The 27,615-nt window shown below is 35.6% G+C and overlaps 1 protein-coding gene across 7 annotated transcripts in view; it reads right to left on the bottom strand.

The window, feature by feature from the left end:
- LOC143226336 (serine/threonine-protein kinase BRSK2-like) overlaps nt 1-27,615 on the bottom strand; it is a 111,866-nt gene that overhangs the window by 66,538 nt on the left and 17,713 nt on the right. For all 7 annotated transcript variants that reach the window (XM_076457166.1, XM_076457169.1, XM_076457172.1 and 4 more), the window contains exon 2: nt 5,682-5,776. In XM_076457166.1, coding sequence (XP_076313281.1) covers nt 5,682-5,776 — 95 coding nt within the window. The remainder of the gene's footprint in view (nt 1-5,681; nt 5,777-27,615) is intronic.

Here is a 27,615-nt window from a genome sequence, read left to right as displayed (position 1 = left end):
GGTCAGCTTCCGGTCAGTTACCTCTTTCTTTGTGAACCTGACGATGACCGAAGAAGGTCGAAACGTTGTTCGCTCTTCTGTGTAAAATATTTTCTCAACCCAAACGAGCCGTTTTGCATATAAAAATAAAATCTTGTCTTCTGAAGATGATTAAAAGTAGTTTAATTACTCGTCAGAAATAAAAATAAAATATCACAGTACAAGACATTCAGTAGCACGTTAAAATGTAATTACTCGAGTTACTCATCTCGTTTATTGCAGATAGTGGATTATAACGGTATAAACACCATAGTTTCATGACTGTCTACGATATTTCCTCATATTAGTGTAGAAGCCATGTTGTGTTTCCATACTCTAAGCCTAATATTATAAAGGCTGTGTTTACCTATTTTATATTTATTTGTACTTTAATTCTTGCCATCGCACACGAGTGATCACTTCGTTAAGTTTCTTTTGTATTAAGTCACATTCACTCAATAATCTAAGATTACATTTAAGGCTGCCATTTAGATACTTTGTGAAATATGTTCGTAAGCATAAGACAAAGATACAAGTTTTTTTTTTTTTTGTATTTTGCAGAATTTTCGTCTAAAGCAGGGAGAAGAATGAGAATATGTTTACTTCGGAAACATCTTTTAAAGATACAAAATACGTATAGTTACATTAGGTGCACACTTCTGATTACAATACAGACAAAATACGTATAGTTACATTAGGTGATTACTTCTGATTACAATACAGATAAAATACGTATAGTTACATTAGGTGATTACTTCTGATTACAATACAGACAAAATACGTATATTCACAGTAGATGCATATTTATGTCTACAATATACATATTGTTTTTCCTTTCAGTGGTATAAGTCAGTAATTAAAAAGTTTTCTTTCTATTTCAATCTATGATCGTGAAAACAAACTGATACTAGATTCCTAAACATTTCAATATATGATCATTAGAATAAATTAATAGTTTCCTTATCACTTATAGAACTATAATCTATGATCCACAGATCAAACTAATACTGTTTTCCTAAACACTCGTAAAACGATATCTTTATATTCGTGTTCTTACAGTAAGTTTATTATCACACCATTCATGTTACCTTCAGTTATATTCACGAAAAAAAGTATTTGGGGCATTATAATGTTTCGTACGCCACCAATATGATGGATCACTTCCACGTGTTTTTACTTACAAAGTTGATTTCACGCATATAAATGTCCTCATTATCAACACTTGCAGCCCCTGTCGCAAATGTTCAAGTCCTTGAAATCCTGACAGAAACGTGTTCTGTTTTCTAAGCAGAAAACTCAATAACAGCACACATTTTCCCGTCACATTTCGTATAAGGAGCTAAAATGTAAATCAATCTACTATATGCCGTTTTTACGATGTTGTACAATACTTGTTTTACAATTACGCATGCTTTTGCGATAGTTTGATCCTAGGGCACTCCTCAACCATACTGTTTTAGTCCGATGTTACTAAACCGGTTTAATGTTAACACAGCATGACTCTTTGACAGCATGTACCAATTTCATACTGTCATAATAGTTCTCCATGACCACACCGGTTTCATACTGCAACAACTCTTCATTTCACACATATCAAACTATATCAATTTCATACTGTTTTTAGAGCTTACTGTATTAATATATTTAATAAATGGTATCGGAGTTCACTGAATATTTATCACAATATGATGGTACTTAAAGCGAAAACAATACGGAACTTACACCTAACTGATTAATCTCAGTTCCCTAATGTGCTGCTACTATTTATATGAAGGCTCGTGCCACTGCAGTGCGGTGAAAACACTTTTACAACCTAAGTCACAACTTGTAAGTTTTCAACTCAAGCATATCCTTGCATAATACGTTGTACGCATATAATGTGCAATAACACTATATTACAGGATATATTCCTAATAAAAACTAAATCGTAACATTATAATGTTATTAAAGCACTACATATTTTTTGTTATCCACCCTCCCCCCAAGAAATATTAGCATGTCATACTTTTTTGCACCATAAACTTTACTATAACCCAATTTTTTCTAAATTAATCAAAACTTCATTTGTATACACTGGAATTTATTCAAGGAGTTCCTCACTATTCACTTAGAAACGACACCTTAGGGATCTCCTGTCTCACCAACCGTTGCAAATCTTAATGGTATATATATCCCGCTATTAGTCTTTCTAGACTTAGTGACCAGGAGGATGACCTTGTTGGTTTGTTGGCCAGGCAGGCGCATGGGGGAGTGGAGGTAGAGCTATCATTAATCACTTCAAATGATTATAATTGGTTCAGCTACTAGAACTAATGACGCTACCAGTATTGGATTATAATTGGTTCAGCTACTAGAACTAATGACGTTACCAGTATTGTAGAAAAGATAAAAGTGTTGAAACAATTTGTTTTGTTCTTGAGCAGTTAGACTTTGGTCAGTGTTCATGCAAAGCTTAGTTTAGTCGTATATTCGTTGGCCAGTTATCTTCTTGTATTTTCTTATCGTCTTAACTAGTGTCATAAATAGTGTCTTTAAAACTAGAAGCAAATGCCTGTGCTCTAAATTCAATAAAGATAAATCCCTCTTTAAATAAAGATACAATCGATCATTCTTACTCTTTGAAGTTCTAATTTCATTTGCACGCCAAGAAAAAGTTGAATCTTTCAATATACATCTGAAATTATATTTCGTGATGACAAGAAAACCCACTTGTAGAGAAATATATATGTAAAAACGGCTGGTTTGGGTTGAGAGAATTGTTTATGTAAAGGAACGAACAACGTTTTGACCTTCTTCGGTCATCGTCAGGATCACAAAGAAAGAAAGAGGTAACTGACCGATAGCTGACCACATGATTGAAGGGGGCTGTGTAATTGAGTGTAAGATTGTAGAGGGCATGCTTAGATGTTTGATTATATTTATTAATATAGGCATAAAGGTGTTCCTTTCTATTGGTTTATTTTGGGCTTGAGTTGTTGTATAAGTAAGGTTTCTTTAATTTTTCGTTTATGTTTGTTTCTTTATTTAGTATTTGAGTGTTTTCTATGGTTATGTTGTGTTTATTTGACTTGCAGTATTCGAAAACGTGTGAAGGGGGGTTTTTATGTTCTTTGAATCTGGTTTTCATTTTTCTACTTGTTTCTCCAATATAGAAGTCGTGGCAGTTATCACATTGTATTTTATAAATAATGTTGGTGTGGTGTTTGTTAGTGTAGTTTTTACATAGTATAGACCTCAGTTTTGTGCCTGGTTTTTGAATAAATTTAGTATTAACTGGAATGCCACATTTTGTTACTAGTTTTTGCCAAATGTTGGTTATTTTTCTGCTGATGTCGGGAATATATGGTATGCAGCAGTATATGATTTCGTAAGTTTTTAATTCGTGGGATATATTTACTTTTGTTAGTTGATTTCGCTTTTTGTCTAGGTGTGTGCATACAATGTTTTCTACGGTTTGTGGAGGAAACTTATTGATGTTGATGAAGTATTGTTTTATTTTGTCTAATTCATTGTTAATTTTATCTGATGAGCATAGTTTTATGGCTGTGTTTATTTGGTTTCTTATTATGTCGAGTTTTTGTTTTGTTTCATGTGCTGAGTCCCAAGGAATGTATAGTCCAGTGTGGGTGATTTTTCGGTGGACTTCTGTTTTAAATTGTGTATCGGTTCTTGTAATTTTGAGGTTAAGAAATGATATTTGATTGCTTTCTTCCTGTTCACATGTGAAGTTAATGTTGGGATGTATAGAGTTAATGTGATTGAAAAAATTAAGTATGTGTTCTGTAGATTTGAATCCCGTAACCGTGTCATCAACATATCTGTACCAGTATAGTGGTGGATGTAATGCTGTGTTAATTGCTTGTGTTTCAACTTGTGTCATAAAAATATTGGCTAGAACTGGTGATACTGGGTTGCCCATGCTTAGGCCATTTGTTTGTACATAGTTGTAGTTGTTGAACATGAAGTTTGTCTTTATCGTGATGAATTCTATGAGGGTTGCTAATTGGTTACTGGGAATGTCTACTGATGGGTTAGGGTCTCGGATTTAGAGTTCTAAGGCTATCTTGCAGGCTTCAGCGGTTGGGACTTCTGTAAAGAGGGATATGACATCGAAACTGACCATTAAGGCTTCATGATTAAGTTGATTAAGATTAGACTTGATATTAAAAGTCTTTGATGAATGAGCTGGCTGATGTTACAAATTTGGAGAATGCCCATGCTATGTATTTACCAAGATTGTAATTAAACGATTCATATGTGAACATTATTGGTCGTAATGGACAATCTGGTTTATGAGGTTTGAGAATGCCGTATATTTGTGGTGTGACACACGAAACGCAATTAAACAAAATACTACTTAAAATGAAAAAAAGCCAACACAATTTCAAAAACATTTTATTTCTACCTACGCAAGACCGACTCACATTTCTTTGTGAGACATCTGAGACACTAGTGATCGTGAAGCTTACTATGATTGCAATTTAAACAACGTTTAAGATATACACAGATACTAGTGAAAGCATAAAATGTTGACAATCTGAAAATGAAACAATTGATATTCTGTATAATAAATATTTTACTAAGTGTTCGATACACTTACAGGTATAAAACACGAGTCTAAAAGCGACTGAAAGCAGTATGTAATATGTTTAAAGTTGCTCAGAGTACGATAGATTTATAACTCTCATGATGTAAATATCCATTCAGACTTTTAAAAACGTTCTTGCTAACTTGGTAATATCTAGAATACTGGTGTGTACGTTAGATATATAATCATGACACACCAACTGAGAAAGAAATCTACATCCATTTTCGTAAGCCTTACTGTATAGGTATTCAGCGACATAGAGGAAGAAGAAAGATTGGCTCGAGTGCAACGCTGAAACGTACAGATGCAGTGTACATGTTTAAAATACTATCGTTCAGAATAGTCTAACGTTAGCGCAACTATATGTTGTCGTACTAAAAATGTCAGAGTTTTGACTATTTATATTGCATTCGATGTGCATTAGCGATCTCCAAATTATGTTTCATCGCTTGCCGAATGTATACGAATAACCTATTTAAAACAATCACTGCATCCTAGTTGATAAATAACCAAAATATATAAATCTTCAACGCTAACGTTAGACACAAATAATTTTAAAAGTGAAAACTAGTTGACTGCACTTACCATATCAAATACGATAAATATCTATATTTTCGAAATATTTTAACATTAAGGTTTTTTGGAAAGTTACGAAGGCACAAGTAGGTAAAGATTATGAAAAATAAAGAGTTTTGAACAAAAACCAAACGTTTCCTAACTATCTTAACCACAAAGAATTTAAAGCAACAATAACACATAAATATAATGATACATAATTTGAAAGAATTAACAAAACATAAAAAAATAGACCACACTTGTCTTTCTCATCTGAGAACAGTTTACCTCGTCCCTAACGAAAGGTGAACTAGATTTGTTGAATATAGTTTGTTTTCTTAGTTCATCATTCTTCAGTTCTTCTGTGTTTTAATCGTTTTAATGAATTTGTACACTGTTTGCGTGTAACTAATATTGATATAAATACAACAATCTACACAGACAAATGTATAACTGAATTACAGTTCTAGTTCACTATCAACGCTATGGAGCTAAAATCACGTTACAATGAAACACTTACTTTTTGTAAAACAGATTCACTCAGTTTTTCCCTGTTGATGATTTTGACAGCAACCTTCTTTCCTGTCACACAGTGCACTCCAAGCTTAACCAAACCTGAAACAGAAGATAAATAAATTACTTGTTACATAACTTAAAACCTTTATTTGTTTGCTCTTGTTTTCTACAAAACTGAAATGTAACCACAGAAACACAACACAGACACGTGTATTAGTTATATACAAGAACAAACAGTATTTACTCCAATTTCATGTAACCTATTATCTTGGAAATATAACATTGATTACTACGACGTAGTTCGCCCCTGAAGAAGAAAGGTCCACCTTTCGAAAGCGTTCGGTTAATTGGGTTTCTATTTCATTATTATCAAGACTTCTTGGATCTATGTGTTTTAGAACATCATGAATACAGCAACGGAGTAATATTGCGAGGTCTCATTTATACATAGTTCGAAGAACTTTTTGCTATGAAAAAAAACAATATATATATAAAACTGATGAACATTTCTTCATGATTGTTTTTGTTTGTCTCTTTTTTTAAATTTCGCGCAAAGCTACACGAGGGCTATCTGCGCTAGCCGTCCCTAATTTAGCAGTGTAAGACTGAAAGGAAGGCAGCTAGTCATCACCACCCAGCGCCAACTCTTGGGCTACTATTTTACCAACGAATAGTGAGATTGACCGTCACATTATAACGCCTCCACAGCTGAAATGGAGAGCATGTTTGATGTGACGGGGATTCGAACCCGCGACCCTCAGATTACGCCACCTGGCCATGCCGGACCGATTTTTTCATGATATATGTTTATTGATACATTAATCCTTACGTTACCATTACAGACAAAATACATTGAGTTATCATTGCGCCTTGTGCTGTCTGTGTTCTTTTCATTTTATAGATCGATGAATTGGGGCTCCATTAGGGCACTCGACTCGCAATCTGAGGGCCGAGGGTGCGAATCCTCATCACACGAAATCGGAGGATCATTATAATTTACCGTCAATCCCACTACTCGTAAAAGAGTATCCCAAGAATTATCGGTGGGAGGTGGTGACTAGCTGCCTTCCTTGCTAAATTAGGGACGGCTAGCGCAGATAACCCTCGTGTCGCTTTGCGCGAAATTCAAACAACAAACAATTAATAAAATGAACACTGAAATATATAACTTCATATTAAGGATGATATTATATATATATATGTAAGTTATAGGGTGACTTTGAACTGAAAGATCACACTCGCCTTGTTAAGTAAACGATAAGGTATCGACAGAACTGTCAGGTGTTTATTTATATTAAAATATCAGAATCGTATATTGAAAAAATCGGAACCACGAAAATATAACAAAGCAATTTAACTAAAAGCTGAATAATATTATTCAGAACACGAAATAAGAGGTTTTACTGGCCATTATTTTGCTTGAAAGTTTTCACTGTATTTAGAAAGTTTCTTTGGTATTAAGCACAAAGCTACACAATGGACTGTCTACGTTTTCCGACTGTAGACATTATCGAGAGACGATTATAAGCTCGCAGATTTACCGCTGAGCCACCGTGGGCTGAAAACAACGTCATATAGTTGAAAATAAAATGTCATTTTCTACATTTTTTACAACTTGATAACTTCAATGTTAAACGTAGTTAGAACTATCAATGTGAAACAACATCCAAAACACTGAGTCTCACTTTGATTGCATGCAAGCCAATAACGTGAACCAACAACACTCTTTCGCACTCGGTTAAATGTGACTTTTATTTGTTGTGTAAAATACTAGTCATAAGACATGAGTATTAAACCTATTATATTTTTAATAGTACGTTTCTTTATTTAGGTTCTTAGTTTTTATTTGTTTTTTTAAGATGAGTGTATAGTAGTAATTCAACCCCACCATAGAAAGGTCTTTTGGACCTTTAATGACTGGTGTGACAAACAGCGTTCAAATTATTACTGTGTTTGATGAGTTCCGGTATTGAGCGACACGCGTCGTCGCCAACGGATATCGGCGAACACGATGTGATTGAAACACTACTGTCACAATTTTATTCTTCTTGAAAATCCCTAAAGAAACCGGTAAGGAAATCAGTGTTTAAAACATAATACTAATGTTTTATGAGATATATAATTAATCACGATCATACTTCGGTTTAAAAGAGGTGCTCACACCATACTAGTATAAGTTCCTATTTTTGTTAAAATAGAAACAAATGATAAAAGTTTTTTGTTGCTTTTAAGCGTAAAGCAGCACAACAGGGTTTGGGGCTGTAATGATCGATACATGATTATATAAAAATAACCTTGCAATAAATCTAGAAAACAAGAAGACACTACAAAGTTGTTGGGAATTTTCTGTAACCACAGAAGTCCTTTTACTATAGACAGATGGGTATTTGATTGGTTTAAAATTCTTTCCAGTTAGTCTCGCGAGCCCAAGAAATGAGCGGCATTGCAGTTCAGAACTGCTCTTTTATGGCTTAGTCTTTAAAAGGAGATTTGCGTGACTTAATAATAGAAGTATAGAATATCATTTGGGTGGGTCAGCAAGTTCACGATTTTGGGTGTGTTTTATAATTGAGCAGGAATACGGATAGGATGTTTATGAAAGTGTAATGATGTGTAGGCTATTCACTGACCTGGTCAATCACCAAAACCACTTATACAACCATTTTACTGTATGTTGAAATCACAACTTGCAGGAAATCACAAATTAACGATCTAAGAATAAAACAAGCCCGAATAAACTGTAACCAACGTTTCTCAAGAAATCAAAGCGACTTAAAAAACCCAATTCCGCTTATAACAAGCAGAAACAACGGTGAAACTGGTTGTGAGTTTAGTTATATATATAGACAGACGAACTCCACATAATTTCTTTGGATTAATATGTCTTTCAATTTTCCTTTACTTTAACGCGATTGCATAATTGTACATAATTGAACTTCTTCACTTAATAAAGTCAGTTCTTGATTCAAATGTTAACAGATTTATAACTTTTAACTTAATTTGTCTCTTGTTGATTAACATGTGGTATCCGTTGGCTAGACTGTCAAACGTGCTTCTAAACTTTTAAAAGTATTTTCGTTGTAATTTCATATAAAACTAGATGTACTTCCGTTTTGTTTCAAGAGTAAATAAAACTAAAATTAAAAGTAAAAATTGGTTTGTTTTTTTTTGCTTTTGAAATTCATATATCATGCTGTGTTGTAGCCTGGAAACTGCATAATTCTTCTCGTGAATCATGGCATACGCACGTTTTACTTACGTTACGACAGTACAGTTTGCGATGTTACACATCCCTTGTGACATTATTTTAGTGTAAACTGACTGACAACACACTACTGTACAGAGGTATGAGTGGTCAAAATAGATGGTTCTTCCGGGTAACATTTGGTCCCCTTTGAAGGAAATAAAGTAGTGATGATGGTGAAAGTGCATGAATTGTGTTTAATATCCCTTTAACTCAGCTACTTTCGTTTTAGGTAACATTTCATTTTATACTGTCAGCGTAACTAATAAATACTTGTTGTTGATTTGTTTTTTTCTGTATAATAATACCATAACTAACATTATTATGGCGCAAAATATTCGACTTGTTTGCCGCAAGTTTGAGGGGATAAAAATCGGATCTCTTTAGAATACGTTTTATTTATTTCTGTTTACACCCATTTCGTCCCCAAGAGAGTTTCTCTCTTCACACCTGTGGCGTCGTCAGAATAATTTCACGGTCTGCATCTACACTATCGTCTCGTTATGATCATAATGCAGGAAGGAAACTATCTCTATTTATACTCATCTTGTTATTTGTAAAGTTTCTGCACTAACACTCCCAATCTCGTTACGAAAGTTTCTTTCTTTATACCCACACTACATGGTCAGACGTATGTGGACACCCCTTCTAATTAGTGGGTTCGGTTATTTAAGCCACACCCATTGTTAACACGTGCGTAAAATCAAGCATACAGTCATGCAACCTCCAAAGACAAACACTGGCAGTTGAATGGGTCGTACTGAAGAGCTCATTGACTTTCAACGTGGCACTGTCATAGGATGCCACATTTCCAACAAGCCAGTTCGTCAAATTTCTGCCCTGCTAGAGCTCCTCCGAGAGGAGGATTGTAACTCCTGCTAGAGTTACAATTGACCGTAAGTGCTGTTATTGTGAAGTGGAAACGTCTAGTAGAAACAACAGCTCAGTCATGAAACAGTAGGCCACACAAGCTCACAAAATGGAACCGCCGAGCGCTGAAACGCATAAAAATCATCTTCAACAGTTGCAACACTCACTATCGAGTTACAAACTGCCTCTGGAAGCAACGTTAGCACAAGAACTTTTCGTCGAGAGTTTCATGAAATGGGTTTCCATGGCTGAGCAACTGCACACAAGTCTTAGATCACCATGTGCAATGCCAAGCGTCGGCTGGAGTGGTGTAAAGCACATCGCCATTGGACTCTGGAGCAGTGGAAACGTGTTCTCTGGAGTGCTGAATCACGTTTCACTATCTGGCAGTCTGACGGACTAATCTGGGTTTGGCGGATGCCCGGAGAATGCTACCTGCCTGAATGCATAGTGCCAAGTGTAAAGTTTTGTGGAGGTGGAACAATGATCTGGAGCAGTTTTTGACGGTTTACGCGAGGCTCTTTAGTTCCAGTGAAGGAAAATCTTAATGCTACAGCATACAATGACATTCTATAGAATTGTGTTATTCCACCTTTGTGGTCTTCTTTTGTTTCAGCATGACAATGCCCCCGCGCACAAAGCGAGGTCTATAAAGACATGATTTGCCGAGGTTGGTGTGGAAGAACTTCACTGACCTGCACAGAGCCCTGACCTCAACCCCACTGAACACGTTTGGGATGAATTGGAACGCCGACTGCGAGCCAGGCCTTCTCGTCCGACATCAGTGCCCGAACTCACTTATGCTCTTGTGGCTGAACAGGAGCGAATCCCCGCAGCCATGTTCCAAAATCTAGTGAAGAACCTTCCCAGACGTGTGGAGACTGTTATAGCAGCAAAGGGGTCCCCAACTCCATCTTATATTTTATATAAGATATAAACTCCATTTTATATGTTATATACATCCTGAAGTCATTCAAAACCGCTAATTTTCAAATGTTTCTGTTTAATTACTTAGAATATACGTAGGAACTGTGACTTAACTGTATTCTGAACTCGGTGAGTGTTGCTTTATATTAACTAAACACAACAAATATAGCGTTAGTCTATCTTAAAGAGAAAATGAAAAACAAGTTACTTTAACAATTATTTATAACTCACGCGCTTTAACAACAACAGCTACTTCTACATATTCATTAAAAATGAAAGTAAAGTGGATTTAAATTTGATGTCGTAAGAAAAAAATACTTTTTTTTCCATTTGTGGCCATTTCATTGTTATTGTTCTTAGTAACTTGTTTAATCTTAGTTCATACATGTGTTAAATGTTTATTGACACGGCACCATCAGGTGCTTAAGGCGCTCGACTTGTAATTTGAGGGCCGCGGGTTTGAATCCACACCAAACATGCTCGCCCTTTCAGCCGTGGGGGCGTTATAATGTGGCGGTCAATCGCACTATTCATTGGTAAAAAAGCAGTCCAAGAGTTGGCGGTGCGTGATGATAACTAGCTGCCTTCCCTCTAGTCACTGCTAAATTAGGGATGGTTAGTGCAGATAGCTTGTAGCTTTCTTGTCGCTTTGCACAAAATTCCAAAACAAGCAAACAAACAAAAGTTTATTTTAAAAACAGCATGAAAACTGGCATATCGAAGTTCTCCCAGAAAATTAATTATAATTCCTGTACATATTAACTAATGGCGTTAATGTTTCAAGATCACATTAATGACTTTAGCTAAACTTAATATTGCTAGAAGAACTTTATTTCTAAAATCTGATTTCTAACCGTTTTATGTATTTCATTAAAAGCTTTTGTTTGTTTTGAATTTCGCCAAAAGCTACTCGAGGGCTATCTGCGCTAGCCGTCCCTAATTTAGCAGTGTAAAACTAGAGGGAAGGCAGCTAGTCATCACCACCCACCGCCAATTCTTGAGCTACTCTTTTACCAACCAATAGTGGGATTGACCTTCACATTATAACGCCCACACGGCTGAAAGGGCGAACTTGTTTGGTGCGACGGGGATTCAAACCCGCGACCCTCAGATTACGAGTCGAACGCCTTAACCCACCTGGCCATGCCGGGCCTAGCAGGAGTATCACAAGAGTCTGTTCTCTTACCATTGCTCTATAGATTACAGATAGCCCTCGAGTAGCTTTGTGCGAATTTCAAAAAACAAACAAACAAGCAAACAAACAAACTATAGATTACTTGTCAACTACATATCTTTTCACCCAATTCACATACACTTGGTGTTCTTAGTAAGCAGACGACATTGTCATATGGAGTGTGTCACGTAATCACTAATAGCAAGCAACACAGTTCAAAAATCATTACCTGCAATCATTAACTGGTGCAACGACTAGCGCGTTCTAGTGAACGCTGTAAAAACCACGGGTATTGCGTTTAGACGCATTATAAATAAACGCTTTAAAAATATTTGAAACGTCAAACTTAAGCGAGGCAATGACGAGACAAAGCTACGCCCCCAAGTCAAATTTTTAGGCGTAACCCGTAATGCCCAACTTATCTGTGCAAACAACACTAAAAATATCAACAAATCCATCAACAACAAAAAATCAACCATTTAAAACTAGGAAAACAAAAAATATCAAAGATTGTACACCCGATATAATTCTAAAAACTAATAAAACTTATATACGTCCCTTAATAAAATACAGGCACCGCATGGCCATGTGGTTAAGGCACTCGACTCGTAATTCGAGGGTTGTGGGTTCGAATCCTCGTCATGCCAAACATGCTCGCCCTTTCAGCCGTGGGGGGATTATAATTCTACAGTTAATCCCATTATTCGTTGGTAAAAGAGTAGCCCAAGAGTTGGCGGTAGATGGTGATGACTAGCTGCCTTCCCTCTAGTCTTGCATTGCTAAATTGGGAACGGCTAGCGCAGAAGGCCCTCGTGTAGGTTTGCGTGAAACTCAAAACAAAACAAACTAGTAAAATACAGCTCACAAGCCACCTATAAATCTATAAGTCACTCAAATCTAGCAAAAAAAGCCCTAAGATTAGATCTAAAACCGTCGATTTTACTTCAATTTCTTATATATATATATAAAATTAGAACAGACTAACAACACTAACCCACAAATATTAACATTCTGTGAAAACAAGAAACTTTATCTGCCAATCTAATTACCATGACCAACGCCCCTCACAAAACGGTATCCACGTGACACATATATATAAAGTCTGCTAACAGTTCAAAATTACACTCACTTTATAAAAATAAGCACTTGTTATTTTTCTAACTTTCAGCACTGAGCACAGGACATGCGGGTTTCTTGTGAAAGTGGATTTTCTTGGGGTACTCCTGTTTCCCCCACATCAAATTCTACAGCACATGAATTTACAAATATCAGTTACCCAGTGAGTCTGATCACGGGACGTTTGTTGTTGTGTGGTTTGTCACCTTATTTCTTCTCTTTTACAACCTCATTCGCCATCTTCCCCGAAACCCTCCAGACATTTCTCCATAAGATATAGAGCAACATCTATAACTAACTTTAAATTGTCCATAAATTCAACAAATGACTTACCCAAGAAGATCGAAACGTTGTTTTCTCCTTGTCAATAAAAGTTTTAATACCCAAACCAGTCGGTCCGAGATGCATTTTTATTTCAAGTGGGTTTCTCGTCATTAAGAAATGATTTGTCGGGAACTGGGCGAAGGTTATACTAATATCTCTTAACACCTCTGTTTAAGAAAGTTTCTTTCATTTAAAAACTAAATCCCTGACATGAACATTTTTTATCATCCAAGCTACAACCCTGGTTGCAATCGTTCTTAACTGAAATGTTACCAGTGATTTGTTGTCCTATGTAACAGCAAAATTTATGAAGAAGCAAAAAATCGAAACTACGTGATATCGATTATAGCTTCTGTAAAAAGAACAACCACACAGGACGAGTGCCTCTTATATTTAGTTAATAACTTAGTACTAGTGCGTCCAAGCAAAAGACCACTACGCGAATACCAAGCTTTTTAAGCCAAACATTACAGAGTGAGAATTCTGCCAATTCTGAATAGTTCAATGAAAACGGGTCTTTTATTAGCCGAACTCAAGAGTTTAATGGTTAGAGAGAACATCAGCCTGGCAAGCAGAAACACCCATTCAGTTTTTGTTCCGTTTCACTATTCTCCCTTTTCTAAAGAAAATGTGCTGTTGAAGTACGTCATTCATACAACATGCCAATAGAGAGTACGACTAAGTCATTCATAAGATAAACTGGAACACGTTAATAAAATAACACGTGAACGATTCACATGTGGAATAACTGAAACGTACGTATGTACAAAAATAAGATATACGTATACATGTACAGAAAATAACACAAATGTATGTATGTGAAAAAGTAACAGGAATGTATGTATGTATGTAAGCAGAAAACAGAAATGCACGAACGTACATATGTTAAATATGAGATCAAATCAAGAACAGCATGATATGCGCCAAGTATCGACTTGAGACTCAATACTTTGCTCGTGCTCTAGTGTTAAAAAAAGTAACACCTGCACGTGATTCTCCCCTATAGGAATAACAGGAAGGCCCCTTACAATGGTGCATTCTACATGAACATTGCGTAAAACAGATTAAATTACTTGCAAAGTGATTGTTCAATCTTATTTATTTTGTACTGTATAATTGCTAACTACCTGGAGAGACTCCTCCAGCAGCCCGGCTGGAAGTCTCCAGTTTTTTAACGCTAAAATTTGGTTTTCAATACCAGTGGCGAGCATAGCACAGATAACCTATTGTGTAGCTTTATGTTTCACTGAAAACTAACAAAACATGAGTTGAAGGTGAAATCGTCTACTAGAACACATTGGAAGTGTATATATACATATATATATATAGGAAAGGAAACTTGTTTATAAACTGACAGATATTTGAGCAGTGGCTCAATTATTTATCAGCCTAAAGAATACATTGATTTTCAAAAGTTGTTAATAGTAATGAAAAATTTTATGGTGTTTTATGATGTAACTAACATGAGCTCTCCAAATTTTCTCCAGAAAGTTGTACATTTTAATAGCTAAAATAGCGAGTAGCAACTGAAAACATCCAAGGTTAAATACACGTCATATTCTGAGCATAGCAGGTAAATCGCACGTAAACGTTTTAAAAGCTAAAATCCACCACGCAGAAGTTTCGTGCAGTCTATTTAGTGTTTTCACCTACCATAATATTTTTAAATGACGCAGCGGAAGTCTTCACACGTGCACATGTTTTACCTCAGGCCGTCGTATTTATTATTTAAGTATTCAATTTATTCCTTATGGTGAGTTGAGTTTTGAATATTGACGAAACTTATCAGATACAAGAAATCATTTTACTGTATCTTATTATAAACTTAACTGACCCTATGAACAGTCGTTGAAAATTAGGGACGGTGCCACGCTAAATGAACTGCGCATTGACTAACGTGCTCAGATAGGAATCCATAATTGGAGGGAGGAGAGTTAAAAATTCCTCTAGCGTCTTACACAATAATTATAATTAATAAGTAAATGTATAGCCACATATACCTGACTTTACAGAGCACTGAAAAATTAAGTCTTATTAAAGTTAACAAAAATGCTTTTATTTCATCACGTGAGAAAAAGCCTTAGTTTTAATTATTACTTTATTGAATTACGTATTGTTCAACATGAGCACAAGATTTCAAAGATTTAAAACTGGGCTACTCTCCTTCTCTGCCACCCACGCACTTACCCCCTAAAAAATAAAATATTTCGCATGGCACCTTTTTTGAGCCCAAACCTACGTGATTGCGCGCATGTCCAGCGGAGATACTTCGTTTCTTTGGACGACACTGGGCATATTATAATAATACAATGCAGTTAACTTCAGGAGTATAGTTAAACTACACTATACCATGGATTTGCGGTAGCAAAAATATTATTCGAGTTTTAAGTAAGCAACGACTTCGCTGTAGTATATAAAATCAAATAAAAATATAATTGTGAGAGTGAAGTTTGTATAAAGTTAATATATTACATAAAGTGTGTACTAATACTCTTAAACGCGCCGTTATCAGAACATGTAATGCACCCTTCTATCCTCAAAGCTTGGCACACATCACCAGTTAGGAACCACCAGTTCAAAGAGAATAATTTTTATTTCTAAAATCATACCATTTTCGTATTTAAAACTTAATATTTTCCCCCTTAATAAAGCAAGATCCATCATGGCATTTGCTACAATTTCCTGATTACTTTAATGCACAGATTAGCGACTATATCCGTTTTAATACGTCAATATAACAGAAAAATGATGAACCAATAACAAGAGTCTAAATCAATATTAAAAGTAATTTATGGAAGTTCATATACTGCCCGGCAAGGTCAGGTGGTTAAAGTTCATATACTGCCCGGCAAGGCCAGGTGGTTAAAGTTCACATACTGCCCGGCAAGGCCACGTGGTTAAAGTTCATATACTGCCCGGCAAGGCCACGTGGTTAAAGTTCATATACTGCCCGGCAAGACCACGTGGTTAAAGCATTCGACTTGTAATCGGACGGGCGGGAGTTCGAATCCCAGTGGTACCAGACATGCTCGCCCTTTCAGCCCTGGGGGGCGTTATAAAGTTGGTAAATGAGGGAGTAGGTGGCGATGACTAGCTGCCTTCCATCTAGTCTTATACTCCTGAATTAGGGACGGTTAGCGTGGATAGTCCTGGTGTAACTTTGCGCGAAATTCAAACCAGTTCAGAAATATTATGAAGTGGATGACTTGAGATTTTAGACAAAGGCAGATTTTAAGTTATAATCCGTTCTTCAGACTTTAGAAACACATTTTACTTTATAATCTGATGCTCCAACGTTATAAATAACCTTTATTTTAAAATTTGATCTTCGGTTGTTATAAACATCTTTCATTTTAAAACTTGATCTTCTGTCTCTATAAATATATTTCAGTTTTATTATTATTTAAGACCGATGTGTTTTGTTATCATACACGCTTTTTAAGAAGCCTTAAAAGTTAACTTTGTGTGAAGGTCAGAAATGTTTTCTCACTTGTTTTTGTAAATATCAAAATAACTTGAAATCATGGATCAATAATATACATGATTATACAGTAACGTTCTATCACTTTTATAAAGCAATGTCATTGTTATGAAGTATTGTTTGATTTTGAATTTCGCTTAAAGCTACACGAGGGCTATCTGCGCTAGTCGTCCCTAATTTAGCACTGTAAGACTAGAGGGAAGGCAGCTAGTCATTACCACCCAACGCTAACTCTTGGGCTACTCTTTACCAAAGAACAATGGGATTGATTGTAACATTATAACGCCCCCACGGCTGTAAAAGCGAGCCAGTTTGATGCAATGGAAATTCGAACTCGCGACTCTCAGATTACGAGGTGAGCGCCCAAACAACCTGGACATGCCGGAGCTATTATGAAGCAATTCGTACGTTTAGTTCTCTGCTGCCTGCTATCTAAAAAAAAAAAATATAGTCGTTTTGGTTTATTTAGTGTAATAAGAAATTGGAATTGTTTTATAAACTATAAAAGTTTAAGTTTTTGTGTTCAACCAAAATGTTTAATAGATTTAAAACTAGTCACTAACATCTTTTTTTCTTGTTGTTTATCATTCTGTTTCTTACATCTACTCTGTCTTTGAAATCGATGTTTTCTCTTGACGCTCTGTACCAATCAATGCTCAATTTCACGTTAAGGTATCAGCAGTGTAATCAATAGTATCCTCACGTTCAACTGAGGCATTACCGTTTCTCCGTCACCCCCCACATGTTGCTGGGTTATTTTTAGTTTCTGCCTCATATCAGGTCTAATAATATTGTGCGCATGCGTGAAAATAAACGTGATCCTCTCTGCACGACACAGCTATCGATATATTATGCTGTAGACTGGGTTGAATTTATTCGTATCGAGATTTTGTTCTGAAACAATAAAGTGTCTACCGAAACAATGATTAAGCCTGACAGACGTTTTATTTTTAATTCAATGATCTTCAATAGCGATCGGCTGCGACGTGAAGATGGTTTGCATTACTAATGTTGGTATTTTGTGAATTGAAATTACATATATTAGATAAAGTACTAATTTAAGGTTCTTTTACGACCGCGCACATATGTTTTTTTTTACCCCTAGCTCAAAATTATTTCACAGCTTGAACCTTTTGATATTGGTTAATGTAGTAAGACGTATCAATACATATTCGGAATATAAACAAGCCACAATAAGAAGGAAAGTCTTAAAGCACCCACACCTCCAAAGCGCGGAGCACAGTTCATTTGGGTGGGGGAAGTGGTGATCGGACGCGAACGTTAGACCCAGAAAAATACAGTCTGGCACGATCGTAAATAAGCTTTATGTACATTCACACACACACAGGTTCAAGCTTCAAAAAGAAAGCTTGATTAAAAGGCAATGAATTAAATACACAGGCCTACGATGGTTTTATTGTCTTGATACTGAGTCCAAAAATAATATCTATTTTTCTACATCACGTACAGATTTTTCACAAAACTTCGTATGTACTTTTACATAAGTAAATCATTTTCACTGAAATTGGGTCACGTTTTGTTATACTTAAAACTACTGGCTATAAATTTCTCTAGACCAACCGAGACGCGAGTCTTATCGATCATTTCAAAACCCAAGCACAATAAAAAAATGTTCATTGTAGTAAAGGAAATGATAATCAGATCTAAATAAGTTGTTTTCTTTCTGATTTGTAAAAAAATCATTACGTGATAGAAGAAAAGCATATTGTTTTAGAAACCTGCGTAACTGAATTATGGAAAATCCGTTATTAAAACGAAAACAACTTTTATAAAGTTTAAGTTCTCAGACCTGTAGTATTGGTTACTTAAAATCATGGATCATACACATGTAGCCTTTCAATAAAAAACAAACAAACATATAAACCTAACTCAAAATGCGTAAACGTGTATAGCACGAGCTCTTACAAAAAAACAAAATTAGCACTCAGTGATTGTGTGTTTGTGTTTTCATACAGCAAAGCGATATCGGGCTATATGCTGACTCCACCGAGAGGAATCGAACCCCTGATTTTATCGTTGTAAATCCGTAGACTTACCGCTGAAATGAGCCTATTTTATTATTTTCGTTGGAACTAAGTTTTCCTTTAAATGAAAAAATAAAAGCTGTGTGTAGATGTTTGAAAGTGGCAATTTTGTCCACCTTATATATAGAATGCTGAATCGCTGTCTTTTTAACTTAAATCATAAATTGTCTTTTGGTTAACACCACGATACAATCAAACGAAACAAAATTATCTTTAATATATTCATTATTATTATTTTTACATGACGTTTCAACCTTTCACACTTCTTCAAGTCCCCTGTTGGTACAGCGGTAAACCTACGGATTTACAACGCTAAAATCAGGGGTTCGATTCCTCTAGGTGGACTCAGCAGATAGCCTGGTGTGGATTTGCTATAAGAAAACACACACACACACACTTCTTCAAACATAGTAGCAGTGTGCAGTCTGGTTTCAGGAAGGTATGTTGCCCCAAACGTCACTTGGTGATAAAGATAAATTACACAAGTAATGTTTCTTATTTTGATTTTATTTGGGCCTTGAGTGAACGGTATTGTAAACACTGATGGTCTTATGAAGTATTCGGTATCAAAATATCATGGTTTGACCTTTAAACTTTGTACTTTATCAAAATAATTATAAAAATGTACTGTTTGTTTTTTGAATTTCGTGCAAATCTACTCGAGGGCTATCTGCGTTAGCCGTCCCTAATTTAGCAGTGTAGGACTAGAGGGAAGGCAGCTAGTCAACACCACCCACCGCCAACTCTTGGGCTATTCTTTACCAACGAATAGTGGGAGTGACCATCACATTATAACGCCCCCACGGCTGAAAGGACGAGCATGATTGGTGCGACCGGAATTCGAACCCGTGACCCTCGGATTACAAGTAGAGTACCTTAACCACCTGGCCATGCCTGGGCCCCCCTGAATGATAAAACCAATGTAGTCGCTTTTGCGTAAAACGCCCCCTTTTTTCAGTGGGTCAGCAATATGTTCACAAAAGTTCAATGCTAAAATCCGAGGGTTAGATTCCTCGTAGTTACCAAACTCTTCATGACCACGTGAAGAAAAGCAAAGTTTAGTTTTGACCCCAGGTTGTCTTTCTTTCAGGCCCCAAAATCCTTTTTGGGGCCTGAAAGGTTGAAACGTTTCTGTTACGAATTTGATTTGACTCTTCATAACAACAACGACAAACTCCCCATGACGACAAACATTTACTTTTATGTTCAAATAAGGCGTGCGACTCGTAATCTGAGGGTCACGGGTTCGCATCCCCGTCGCGCCGAACATGCTCGCCCTCCCAGCCGTGGGGGCGCTATAATGTGCGGTCAATCCCACTGTTCGTTGCTAAAGAATAGTCCTCGTGTAGCTTTGCGCGAAACTGAAAACAAATGAAACCAAAAAAACTGTTTCTCAAGTCTATTGCTTTTTCCCAGTATAAAACCATAAGTAGGTGCTAAGTCTATGGCTGTTTGCTAATCTTTAAACTGTAAATAGTGCTAAGTCTATAGCCAGCTGTTTTATAATGTTAAAACAATAAGCAGGTGCTAAGTTTGATGCTTTTTTTTTAAATGTTAAAACAGTAAGTGTACAGGTCTTGTCTATAACCGTCTAAAATGTATTTTACCATTTATAATGTTCATGACCCTGTGTAGTAGTTTTGTGAATACAATTACACTATTATTAACAAATATATAATATTATTGTTTGCAATACCACGAAGACAGAAAGATGATAGTAAAACTGAAAGAATCACTGATTCGTAATATAAACAAATTTCTATATTATAATTGGGATTAGTAAGTAGGCAAAACGCACCTGTTCTGTTCCAATGACAACAAAGTAACATCATATGTATTTGATATTCCAACTGACAATGTTATATCGTTCCGCTGTGAATTTTGTACTAAAAACAATATTTGATACACACTGTTGGAAGTATTTGTATTGTATTTTGTATATCTGATACAGCTATTTGCCACGCTCCCTACTTTTAACTACTGACTATTAAGGTGCTGACCGTCACTCTTATAACACATTCACAGCTTAAAGTGTGGGAAATGTTTAATTGTATCGCATAGGTTTGAACCCAGCTCCGAAATCCAAAGCTCTACCACAGGGTCAACCCATACCCAATTGAAGAAAGAGGAAATATCTAATATCCATGACAAAAATCAACGTGGAAACCGTAATAGAACATAGTATTTCTAAGGACAACAGGAATACAAAAATATAACTTGCTGAGAAGATTTTAAATGCTATCCTGCTATCCATTCATTTGGAGCCATTGTTACGATATAGAGGATCAGCATCCGTTGTCGTGTTACACTTGAAGCATCAAAGTTAAAACTGTCTAAAACGTTGTCAGCGAATCAAGTGGATCTATGCCCATATTCGTCAAATTTTAGCACATGCATGCGTGAGTTCAAAATTTGATACTGGCTAAAATTCTACATAAACGATTCTATGAAGAATTCATAACAAATACTCAACAGAACGTTCCACAGAATGTATAAATATTCTGTTAGAACGAAAAATGTTTCTCGCTAGGTGAGATTAGTTGATATAAGATTTTACGCTGAACCAATTTTTCGTTTGGAAGTCAAATAGCACTGAAACAGACAGATTTATGTGTTTTTATGTTAAAGCAAAGAAATATATTTGTTTCTTTCGCTAAAAGATTAAAGACTTACAGCCCAAAGAAAAATTATTTTAAGTAGTGAGTAGGTCTAGACATATTTTAATGGTTAACGTGTTAGAAAGTAGATAAGAATGTCCAATGTTCGAGCTGCAACAAACATCTGAACACGTTCCGAACTTTCATTTGTGTGGGGCAATATAAATGTGACAGGTTATTCTGTAAAGTGGTTGGTTATGTTGACTGGTTGTCTTTCCCATTGTTATCGTTTCTAAATTAGGCTGTGAAATAAACTTTGAGAGTTGGTGGTTAGAACGCTCGTGGATTGCAAGACGGACCATGGTCGCCCTTTCATCCATCGGAGTGTTATAATGTAACGCTAAATCTCACTGTTCATTGGTACAAGAGTTGGATATTGTTGACTAGCTGCCTTCTCTCTAGTCTTTCACTGCTAAATTAGAGATGGCTGCCTGGAGACGAGATGGGTCAATCTGCTCAAGGATCACATCATATAAAAAGTCCCATTGGTCGTAACTGATCTCGTGACTCAAAACAAAACAAATACCTTTGGGTATCTAACTTGACCGTTTAACATCGTATCGCATGCGGTGCCCTTCAGGTTTGAAACACTAAATACCAGTTGTATAATGATGAAAAACAAATCGAAGGAACTGTTCCTTCTTAGCTCCAAATTACAACTGTTAGATATATAACATCAAGAAAACCTAAATACACATCTAAATACAAAAGTGAAATTACTATAAACTACGAAATATTCACCCCTCGAGTAGCTTTGCGTGAAATTCAAAACAAACCAAACTTTCTTACCCTTGAATAACAGCATTAACAAACTAGATAATTTCAAACGGGTAGAAAAGGTAATGAAACATTACTTTATTAAGTCCATTATTAAATGCACTTCCACATTTGTAATAAAACCTCAATTTTATTAACTCGTAGACTTCACGAATTTTGGCTTTCTTCCTCGAATGATAAACGTATTTGTCATAATACAGAAAACTGTATTTATGAAAAATCTATAAAGGCTACCTAACGTTCGTTATCTCTAGTTTTAAACTATTGACCAGAAGTATGGGAGCCAGTTAGCGAGTCCGCTAAAGGATTTGCTGTCTCTCTTATAACACGCCACAACTTCGAATGCGGGATAAATGTTATGGCTGAGCACATATTCTAACCCAAGTTGCAAGTTCCGAAACTTTGATATCTACCACAGGGTCAACTCCTGCTAAAATATATGCGACAAAGTGTATTTTGTTTGACAGAGTGCCTGTGCTTACAAGAAAAATTTAATGGCTTTAACCGGCTCACTAGTTACCATGGCGACGCAACCAACGTTTACAGCATACTTCTACACATACTGTTCACACAGGCACGTGCTTAGATTCGTATAGTGTCAGGTCTTCGAACATTTCCGAAGCAATATGCCCAGTAGCGATGTGTATCGAGTTGTAAAAAACAAAAGCCGATAGACATCCGAAGGATAATGGAGTGAAGAATCGCTGTATATCGTGTTTCTGGAACCTGTATGCTCGTGTTGTCTTATACAGAATTTCATACAGAAATAATACATGGAGTCACTGTTTATAATATTCTTTGTAATAACATTATTTGAAGGCTTCGTGAACAGATAAATGTATTCGCCTTGTATTCATGTGTAATAAAATTTTTAAAAAATCAACCTTCAACATTAGGATCATTCATAAAATCCTCTCGTCAGGCTATGCCCTGTTATAATAACGACTAAGATATTGGACTAGCATAGCTGCAGAATAAATAGATGAAATTATAATAATCGCATAACACATATATTATTAGCAAAGCTATATAAACAAACTTTCATGGCTTCAAAAAACTCATAACACCAAGAATAAATAAACAAATTGCCATGATTCAATTTTCATTATAATGCACTAAAACTGTAATCTTAATAAAAACACTTGATATATATATACGTATATATTTTCATTTTATATCGTTTTAATCTAAATTTGAGCCCCTAATGTTTAAACAGTTTTCCTTCTTGTGTGATCAGAGACGTTTCATCCTCCGATTCTCAATTCTGTAATGTAGTGGAACAACAAAGCCTAATCCGGTTTTTGTAAAACCTTACGAGATTATTCTACTGTCCTTCGCAATAAAATACTATAACTAAATGTTTTTTTTAAACTTACAAACAATGTTTTTGATCAGAGCTGATATAAGTATCGGATATAATTTGTTTGAAATACATATTTTTTTAATGGTAAGACGTTTCACACATGGTGATGTACCTGCCACCTATCGTGTTTTAATGAAATGAAAAATATACTAATTTGATTTTTATCTTATTTTACATAAATACATTTATTATTTATTAATATATTTTGAATAACAAAAAAAGCCCGGTTTAAACGAGTCACCCGTTAGTATATGTATTTCAGCATAAAAAATAATTTAACTATAATAGATTAGATAAACTACAGTAATGTTTTTATACAATTTACAGCCCAGTCTTAACAATCAGTGACAGTAGATTAAAACGCATATTTTTATTTAAAGAATACGATAAAATTGGACAGCATAGCTGTAATAAGAAATTAGAAAACTGAAAGGTTTTCGAGGTACTTGTTTGTTTGTTTGTTTTGGAATTTCGCACAAAGCTACTCGAGGGCTATCTGTGCTAGCCGTCCTTAATTTAGCAGTGTAAGACTAGAGGGAAGGCAGCTAGTCATCACCACCCACCGCCAACTCTTGGGCTACTCTTTTACCAACGAATAGTGGGATTGAACGTCACATTATAACGTCCCCACGGCTGGGAGGGCGAGCATGTTTGGCGCGACCGGGATGCGAACCCGCGACCCTCACAACGTACTTGTACAAAAAAGGTAAAATTTGAAATTTGTTTTTAATGCAAATAATTTGTTCTATTACAATAAACTTGACAAATTAATAAAATAATTGAAAAATAGTCTTATCATTAATGCTTCTCAGCGGATACTTTCTTTTCAACGGTCCCTCGCTGGTACATCGGTAAGTTTACGGATTTATTACGCTCAACTCAGGGGTTCAATTCCCCTCGGTGGACACAGCAGCTGCTCCGACGTGTCATTGGTATAAAATAAACAACTCTTATTTCGTACAACATTAACATATTTATATTAAAAATTAATTTCTGCAGCAGTATCATAATACCACACAGAGAAAGGTATTTCTAAATTAAAGAATAAAACCAACGTTAGAAGATGAATGTTTTATTCTTATAAAATCATCTTTAATATAATACCAGGAAAAAAGAGAGATATTATAATTTAATTTACAAAATAAACAGACTTTTATTCACATTACTAACAGCAATATTAATTCTTCTCTTATGTTACAACCAAGCTGAGGCACGATATGACATTTTCCTAACGCCAAAGTTTTAGCTATTGGTTACACAAGCTATGCGTATGTCTGGTGACGTCAACATGCATTAAATCTCGGGCTTCGAGCAGTATGTACTAGAGGGCAAATCGATCAAGATCGTCTGACTGCTTTACTTATACATTAAAATAATTCCATACTTTCAACTTTTCGTAAACATTTTTAGGAACCACCAAAAATACACACACAGAACAAGCCACAAAGGTATCATGAACTATACAAAGTATAGGCCCAAAAATGATTCAAATTTAACATTTGGAGAATTAATGTACCTTGTATTGCATGTTTTAATACCCGACAGCTAGTTTGACCTTTAACCATCGCACTGTACAAAACAGTCCTGTGGGTTTTTAAAGATTAGTACAGTTCTTGTTTGACTATTTATTTAAACTTCCATGGTTATTAGTGGATGGAAGGAGACGCTTTCTCTTCGATAATACACCATTTTGTATCAGTATGTACGCGATTTTGATACTCTATAATGTGCATGTTATTTAGTCCAGGAGATACTGAAATAAACAATGTCTTAGATGTTAGAAATTCTCGAGATTGGAATAGTTGCTATTTTGGGTTGAATTCCCAGTTACGAGAGTTAGTGACAACGTACAACGATGTATAATTATGTTTCATTTAACATCACCTACACGTCATAATGTTCTTAACTTAAAATTGTTATATACAGTGTGCACGTTGTGGTGTAGTACATAATGTTCTTATGTTGCACTTAACCAAATACTGTTATCTACAGTGTGCACGTTGCACTGTACTACACAATGTTCTTGCATGGTGTTTACTCTGACACTGTTAAATACTGTATTCATGTAAAAAAAAAAGCCATTCTCACAGTTATGATGTGTAGCACGCTTTCCTTCTTAGGTAATCAGACTATTTTATTTGTTTTGTAAGTTTACACAATAAATGAACAAATCATAAGTATCAAATGTTTTGAAATTTCATGCGAATTGCAAACACGAACAGCGTGTGTATTACCGAAGTATCTGAATATTTCGCTCTGATTTATTCGTTAATAAATGATTTAACAATAAGCCACTGAGATGGTTCAACAACCTCAATTATTTATTATTCTAGACAAATAAAGATTGACGTCAAGGGCGGTGACTTTAATAGTATCAATATACCTGTCTCCATCTATATATATATATCCACTGATATCATCATTTGTTAAGATTTCTCTAGGGGTACTTATTACAGTAATCTGTGAACACGGGCAAAAAAGTCATTACTTTCGTGTCAAATTCTAGCTTCTTGCCTATTGGTTCGCGTTTTGTTTCTGTGGTAGAATCCTACGTTGGGAACAAGTAAGGATACCTATATAATTTTACTAAACCGATTGTTTATCTGACTCTAGCGGTTTATGATATATAGAAAGCTAATCGTGTAAAAACAATAGTTACTAAAGAAAGTGTTGCAAGCCTTCCGCAGTTTAAAATTACATCCACGTGATTCTCTGTGGATAAAAAAGGCACTGCAAGTTCTCCATCGATTCTTAACTGGTGTCTTGTTGGGGATTTCAATAAAAAAAATATTCAAACCCTGTTCTAGTTACTGTTGATTAGTTTCTAACCACGTGGTTAACATATTTTCAGTTTATCGCATCTTTCAGTTACTTTTCTGTAATATCAGTAGCTAACTTTGCCACAGACAATTTCTATAAAGACAAAAGTTAAAATTATGATATAAGTAAGATAAAAAGTGAAGGTACTCTGAGAAATATATTTTGTTCTCTCTTATGGTTTAATTTTTAACATTAAAAATCACCTAATTCCCAGAGGCTCAGCAGGAAATCTGAGGGCTCATTACGCTACAAATCTGACTTCGGTACCCGTGGTTAGCATAGCACAGTCAGGCTATTGTACAGGTTTGAGCTTAACAAACAAACAAGCAAGTTACCCCTGAATATACATATCGATAAAGTATTTACCAACGTGGGTACATTACATCCACATATCGTGTATTAAATCAAGTCTTTATCAACGCAGGTACATTACAATCACAAGTTGGGTATTAAGCCAAGTCTTTACCAACGTGGGTATATTACATCACAGGTTGTGTATTAAGTCAAGTCTTCACCAACGTGGGTACATTACACCCTTGTGCAATTTTTTGCGTTTCATTTCTAAGAATCCAAAAATTACTCACAAATTAATACATGATATGACAGTCTTTATTTTTCAGAAGATCATTAATCCGCTTTGGCATCGAGTCCACGAGTTGACTGCAGTCTTTATTAATTTTTGGATCGCGGTACCACACCTCAGTTATGGCCTCAAGTAGCTTACCTTTCGTAGTACAGTCTTTTCCCCAAAGTCTTTCTTTACAAATCGCCCAAAGATTTTCAATAGGATTTAAGTCCAGAGAGTTTCCAGGCCAGTCCAGCACCTTTATTCGCGTTGTAGTCATAAAATTCTTCACAAGTTTCGATGTGTGGCACAGAGCCAGATCTTGCTTAAAAATGCCAGATCCATCTGGAAATTTCTTTTTCAATTCTGGAACAACTCTTCTCTGCAAAACTTCAATGGACTGTGGTCCTCGCATCATACCTTCTACGATATGTAAGCCTCCGACGCCATAGTAGCTGATAAAGCCCCAAAACATCTTCAAGGGATCTTTTACGAACTGATTGATGTGCGATTCTCGAAGTTTCTCACCTGGAGATTTGCAAACATGCAGACTCCTTTGACCCTGTACGAAGAAA

This window comes from Tachypleus tridentatus, chromosome 9 (assembly GCF_004210375.1).
Source record: "Tachypleus tridentatus isolate NWPU-2018 chromosome 9, ASM421037v1, whole genome shotgun sequence".
In the NCBI taxonomy this organism is placed as follows: domain Eukaryota; kingdom Metazoa; phylum Arthropoda; class Merostomata; order Xiphosura; family Limulidae; genus Tachypleus; species Tachypleus tridentatus.
Note: the sequence above shows the minus strand (reverse complement) of the source record. Positions and strands in the feature narration are given on the sequence as shown.